At 42.2% G+C, this 6,540-nt stretch overlaps 1 protein-coding gene across 1 annotated transcript; it reads right to left on the minus strand.

The window, feature by feature from the left end:
- Window positions 1-843: 843 nt before the first annotated feature.
- Window positions 844-3,263, minus strand: LOC133886616 (uncharacterized). Its single transcript, XM_062326344.1, has 2 exons — window positions 2,753-3,263; window positions 844-2,427 (listed from the first exon to the last, which is right to left on the minus strand). The coding sequence occupies exons 1-2, from the start codon at window positions 3,261-3,263 to the stop codon at window positions 1,196-1,198; spliced, it is 1,743 nt and encodes a 580-aa protein (XP_062182328.1). The 3' UTR covers window positions 844-1,195.
- Between the last annotated feature and the right edge of the window lie 3,277 nt (window positions 3,264-6,540).

Below are 6,540 nucleotides of genomic sequence, written 5' to 3' on the forward strand. Positions count from 1 at the left end.
AAGCGCAGCAAAGTCACTACATTCTAGTTTTGGAGAGCCTGATACAAGTACTTCACATATCCACCCGTACCAAATTTGTTAGGCAGATTAGTAGTAAAGCTGTAGAAATATAGAAACTTGTTGCAAATTTTACTGAAAACGATCGCATGGGTGATGGGTCTCTGCAAAGTAAACCACCGGCCACGAATATTGCATACTCCCTGTATCAGAACTCATATGAAGGGTAAACTACTGCTAAACCTGTACTTGGCCATTATATTGCATACTCCATTGGTAAACTAAGGCCTACTGAGCAAAATTATGTTGTGCTTGACAAGATTTGCTCTCTTCTGCATGTGACAGTTGGTCTGTTATACCGAACAGGTATGCGACATGGCTTGTTTTCTTGCAAATTGTGTGGCGTGCCACACTTGTTTAGCCCTAAATCCTATATGTTATAGGCACATATATATTCTATCTAAAGTTTGTCATAATTGTAGCTAAAAAATTGTTGGCCATAAAAATTATGACATACAACCCATTGCTACAAATAGTTCAACAAGCTCTGCCATCCAACCAAACTTACCCTTGTGGTTCACGTCACAACCACTCCGTGTTTTACATTTTACAATTTAAACTAAGGCTTAGTTAATGCATCAAGTGAGATAAGGGACTGATGGAGCTAAACGCACAAAAAATAGGCAAAAATTAAATTTAAACTAAAATTTGGACTTCGCATACAGAATTCTACTCAGATATCTGAAGGAGAGAATCCAATTCATATTGGCACAAAAATGAAGTCCGCATGCGCAATTGACAATGAAGGAAATTCAGTAACTGCGAGAGAAACTAGGAATATAGAACAAAGATGTAAACGCAGAGTATATAATATGTGTATCACGTTTGCATCCTATATACAATTCCTCTATCAAAACAAGGGTTGTTATGTTCCAGTGCTGACTATTATGTTCCTGTTCACAATTGTGAAGGGGCAGCACAATAAAAAAAATTCTTCCAACAACACGGGCAATATTAACATAAATCTTATACATAAGCATTGAACGGGGAGAAACGTAAATTCATGAGTCATGTATTATTCCTAAAATTCACATCAGAGAAAAAACCTGCATAATAATGTGGATCATCTACTACTATCAGTAAAAATAAACATTAGTAAGGAATTTCTGAAACAGTTGCTGATAAGATTCCTCAACCATCAACTATTCGGGGTGATCCATACTTCCCAACTCCCGTTGTAGGGAAAAGTATCCTCAAGTGTGCTATTCTCCAAGTCATAAATCCTTACACCTCTCCAACCATGCTTCACAAGATCAAAGTATTTTTCTTTCCTCAACTGGGGGGTAGTGAAGTAAATACAATTTGGCCTTAGCTCATGGAATTTGTTTGTGGGTAAACAAGAAGAGTGATTTAGGCCAAGAAACACCGCATGCTCCTGTAGGGCCGTCTCCGGTCTCAATGCTATTATCTGACGCCCCTCAACATCAACCTTGTCTATTTTTACCATGACATTTTTGGGACATTTTTCTCCACGTGCAAGAATTGGACGAACTTGCAAAAGGTCACCCCAAGGTGTTGATACTAGGTACCTGGTAAAGAGTTTGTCCCGGTCTGTAATGATAATTCGACCCTTACTGTTTCTCCTCTTATTAATGATCACTTCCTTTTTTGGTTCATACGAACCATCAATATCCCACATTTCAACTATTCCTTCCATTGTCACTGTGTAGAATTTACCATTGTGGTAGACACAATCTGTGTAACTATCTTCTCTCCTATCTAAAGTTGAAACCACATGCCAGCTGTCCTCTCCTGCCCTAGCAAACGAGAGCCAATCACAGTCGCGATGGATGATCATCACAGTGTAGACACCACCTAGGGATGGAGTGCATGATAACGCCACCTTCTGATAGAACCATGTGCCCAGAGTTTTTAGATTACAAAGACGACCATCACTTCCATAACGATAACCCACAAGATTCCCTTCACTACCATAGACAGCCGCCACGCACGTGAAATCGGTGATTGGTGGGAGAGGGATCTTCGCCAAGGTAAAGGGGTTGCACATGACAAGGTTGGAGAGTTTGTTTGCCAGAATCAGCCAACCGTGAGAGGCACCACAGCAGTTCCACAGGTAAGGCTCTGGGAAAGAGGCTTTGTAATTCTTTTCTGGGTTAAGGAGGGTGTGGAACACGTTGCTCACAGGGAAATGCCTCTCATGCTTGCGAAGCTGTTCCCTTTCCTCAGGAGGTAAATCCCAGGACATGAGCCATGGTGCTCGACAGGGAAGGGCACTGGCAGCTGTGGCAGCAGAACACCACGACGAGCAGACTGCTGCGAATGCAAGGATTTCCGGGAGCTCAAGGTGATGTAGGATGCCAAGGAGAAGATCAATTGGCAGGTCCGACCAGCTGGAAGCCATATATGGATCTGCCATAGTAAATATTGCAGGGTAAATATTACATGTGAGCACATTATATATAACACAAGCAAAAAAAGAAGCCTAACCAACTATGAATCGGACAAGATTCGGTCAGGATGATCTATGATTCCAATTACTAAACGGATTCCAATCGCATGAGAGCCCAGTGCATAACATGGCAAGAAACAAAAACGGATCCATCTACGACTCTACTGACAGTTGGTGTTTGAAAGGTTCAATACACATCATGTGGAGAGATTATGCACATCAAACATACCAACAAGACAGCAATTCCGAATATACAGAGATTATGCAGGGTAGAAATAGAATTACCTGAGGAGAGCGCACGCGGCAGCTCCCAAGCTCGGACGAAGCGGTTGGCGATGTAGTGGCTTCGCTGCACAACCAGCTGGTAGACCTGGCACTGCACAACCTTGCGGGCACGCACGTTGACGCCGAAGAGGCGCTTCTCCAGGAAGAAGTAGACCACGTCGGGGTTCTTGGGGTGGATGAGCGCGAGCACGGGGATCTTCTTCGGCAGCCCGATCGCCTTGTAGCTCTCGTCGGCCCAGATCTCGCCTCGTGCTCCAGCGTCCACACGGTAACGTTGGGGACGCCGCCACGAGCACGGGCACTGGTCGGGGGTTGACGGGGCGGTGGCGACCCAGGCTGCGGCGGCGGGGACCGAAGGCCGGCGGTAACGACGGCGGCGGAACCGGGGCGGCTGCCTGCTGGTGCTGGATCTGGATGAGACGGGTGCGGCCGACAGGGACGATGATTTCACTAATATGCGGGTGCGGGTGCGGGTGGAATCCGGATCGGACAGCGTCCACAGCTTAAGCATAATGGGCTGGTTAATTGCGCAATAGGCGGCCCAACAAAAGTATCCGTACGGTATCCGGATATTTGTAAAAATATTCGTTGCTTCCTCCAAATCCGGCCGGATAGTAAAAAAAGCTTCTTATATCCTATCCCAATCAGATACGGATTTGGATAGAGCAGATAATTGTGTCCTGTTTTCACTTCCAATTTTTTTATTAGAGAATTGTTCCGCAAAGTGTCACATGGGTATACGAAATTGCTCCCCTCCTCTTCTTGGGAGTGCAGTCTCATCTCTACCCCTTCTATTATTTATCGGTGTAATAGGTAAGAGATGCTTCACGAGCCAGATCTCATACCACCAAATGTTAATCGGTAGCATGTACTGTTAAGATCATGATCGCATTGTACGATCAAGACGAGGCTCGTGCGTCTCATACTATAACGGTATGAGATGGATCTCATACTGTTGACATGGACCCCATTATAAAAAGAGGAGCACAATACTGGGATGTTCCAACTGCTCTGCTTTGCTTTGGGCCCATGATCGAAAGCTACACGTCACGAATATCCCATGCATATCTTGCATGGATGGGAATGAGATGGATGGATCTATCGTTCTCACGAGTGTCTGAACAAGTCTAGAGACCGACGACCGGAAGCTTCATTAATCTGTAATGGACAGGGAAGCAAGCTGTGAGGCTGCACAGTCTATTAGTACGGGTGTGCGTGTCACGGGTATCTGATTTGCGGTATAAACTCTAAGGTCTAAATTGCCTCTTTATACATCAGATTATATTTGGCAAAATTTGATATAGTCTTTTGTCTTACATATCTGTCAGTGCCATTTTGATATATGTTAGTATAATCAATCGTGCGCCTAAGATATTGTTGAAGCCATTACATCTTGCTTCATGTAGCAATGCACAGCTCTTCAGTTTACTACAAGTAGAGCTGGAGTGACAAAATGGTCCGTACTGACTTTTGTGTCATTTCTCCAGTTTACTATAGGCAGAACTGGGATGATAAAATAGGTTGTAAGGACTTTTGTGTCACTGTTGTTAACTAGTTTGCGAAAGGAGTTATATACACAACAAGCTAGGAAGGAGTCATGTTCGGCTAGTATGGGTTTAGGAGTTAGTAGTAGTTAATTAGGAAAGCATAAAGATTAGGAGGGTTCGTGTGCAGGGTAGCCTTCTACCAACGACTTCGCCTGTATAGCATCTTTCCATTGTCTTTATCATCTATTATGCTTTGAGATTGGTAAAAAAAAGAGTGAGAGAAATGAGAGAGTGCTCTATACGAGTCTCAATTTTCCTAGGACTTAGAGGTAAAAACCGATCAGATATTGAACTGATCTCCAGACAAATGCCATGTGGGAGTACTAATCTCAAAGCTTGGTCTTCTTCCTCCCAATTTCTCTCTTTTCCTCAACTCAAATAGGAGCCATAAGCTATTGCACACTACAGACACTTTCTCACTTTCCATTCGCTCTCATGTGCCGATCTACGTGTTGCCCAACCACAGCTAGCATGTCTATATTCGAATCATTTTATACGATAATCATATCTAACTCCGAACCGAATAAAAAGTTGTAGGTTAAAATATAGAAGACCAATATCTACCCGTGTACTAATCGATGTGTACATGCATATGGCTGACTGCTTTATCGGTGTTTCCGCCTGATAAAGGAATGCACTGTGTGCTTTTTAGCAGGGTCTCACTGGCCCAGCCCATCACCAACTTCCGTGGTTACCAGGCATTGTCATTGGCTAACAACCTACTACTAAGGGGCTGTTTAAGACTAAAAATTTAATAGTATAATCTTTACAGTAATCATGTAAGATTTGTACATTCCAAAGGAAGCTTAAACCTGATTTGCATCAAAAACTCAAAAACAATATCAACAAAAGAATAAAAAAAAAATACTTTTTCATAACTGGATCTTTACCTTTATGTACTATATATGATTCGCAGCTAGCTTGTGACGAAACTCAGCAGGAGAAACTGAGAAAGAAACAAACCGCTAGAAAATGAATGGTATAAACAGCCGGATAAATGAGCAATGCAGGGAAGAAAAATAAAAAATGAAAGGGCCATACTTGTACCGCGCGCATGATCCATAAAAAGATGATATGTTCGTTAAAAGAAAGGATGGTACGAATTGTCAAATGTTAGCGTGTCACTAATATTGCAGGTATATATGTACAAATTGACCTAACCTGTCCAAAAGAGAATGTGGTATTTGAGTATTTCCCCCTATTCAAAGCATACAGATGAGGCCCGATTGCAGATATTGCTAAGAGTTGGCAAAATTTCAAGTATATTGTACATATGGACCGAGCGTGTCCAAACTGATGAGGTATTTCTCCCATTCAAAGTTAAGCATGCAGAAGAGAAGCTTGATTGTATATTGCAATTTGGTGCAGACGTCACAGATCATTGTGGTGACCACGACTTATATGCTCCTGCATAAAAAAATAGGCAAAGCTATGAGAGTCATACTAGAAAAGCTATGTTCCTGTATAGGTAAATTACTGTGAGTCCATTTCTATCTCTAAACAACTGCGGAGTATAAGAAAAAAACAAAGTGTAAAATACCAATATCTCGTCTAGGGATGGCCGATCAGATGGGAGTGGAGAAATCATTTGCTTCAATAGTGTGGTGTCGCCTTTCCAATCTTCATCTTCAGGAGGAGCTCCTTTGCGTTTTAAGAATTCAAAAGCTATTGCCCTTTCATGCCCAGACTTAAACCACAAGAACATTTCAAAATAGATGACACCAAGGGAGTAAATATCGACCTACAGGTAAAGACCAATAAATATTAACAATAAACATGTTTTTAACTGTAGTTACATGTTCATTACGAACCTTTTTGGTGGTTTTTTTATCTCTAACAAAAAGCTCAGGAGCACCATATGTCTTTGTCCCTCGACTAGGTGATCCTCCCATTTCACCAAGCTCATTGCAGCCAAGATATGCATCCCCGAAGTCCCCAATTTTGGGACACCCATCTGAGCCAATGAAGATATTTCCAGGTTTTAAGTCCCGATGAACAATAATTTCTTCATGAAGGTACCTCACTCCTCTAAGAATCTCTTGAAAGACAAACATTGATCGACTCATATCCCAATTGTGCTTTCCAGGCAGCAGGCACTTCTCAAGTGTCCTATAATCAAGGGAAAACGATATTAAAAGAAAACCAAGGATAAAAAATAAACTAGAATTCATGATTAGAAGGAAAGGTAGGGTTTATGTATAACAAGATAAGAAGCAGTAGAAAAAGAAAGGATGACTGAAA

This window comes from Phragmites australis, chromosome 1 (genome assembly GCF_958298935.1).
Source record: "Phragmites australis chromosome 1, lpPhrAust1.1, whole genome shotgun sequence".
NCBI classification, from domain to species: Eukaryota; Viridiplantae; Streptophyta; class Magnoliopsida; order Poales; family Poaceae; genus Phragmites; species Phragmites australis.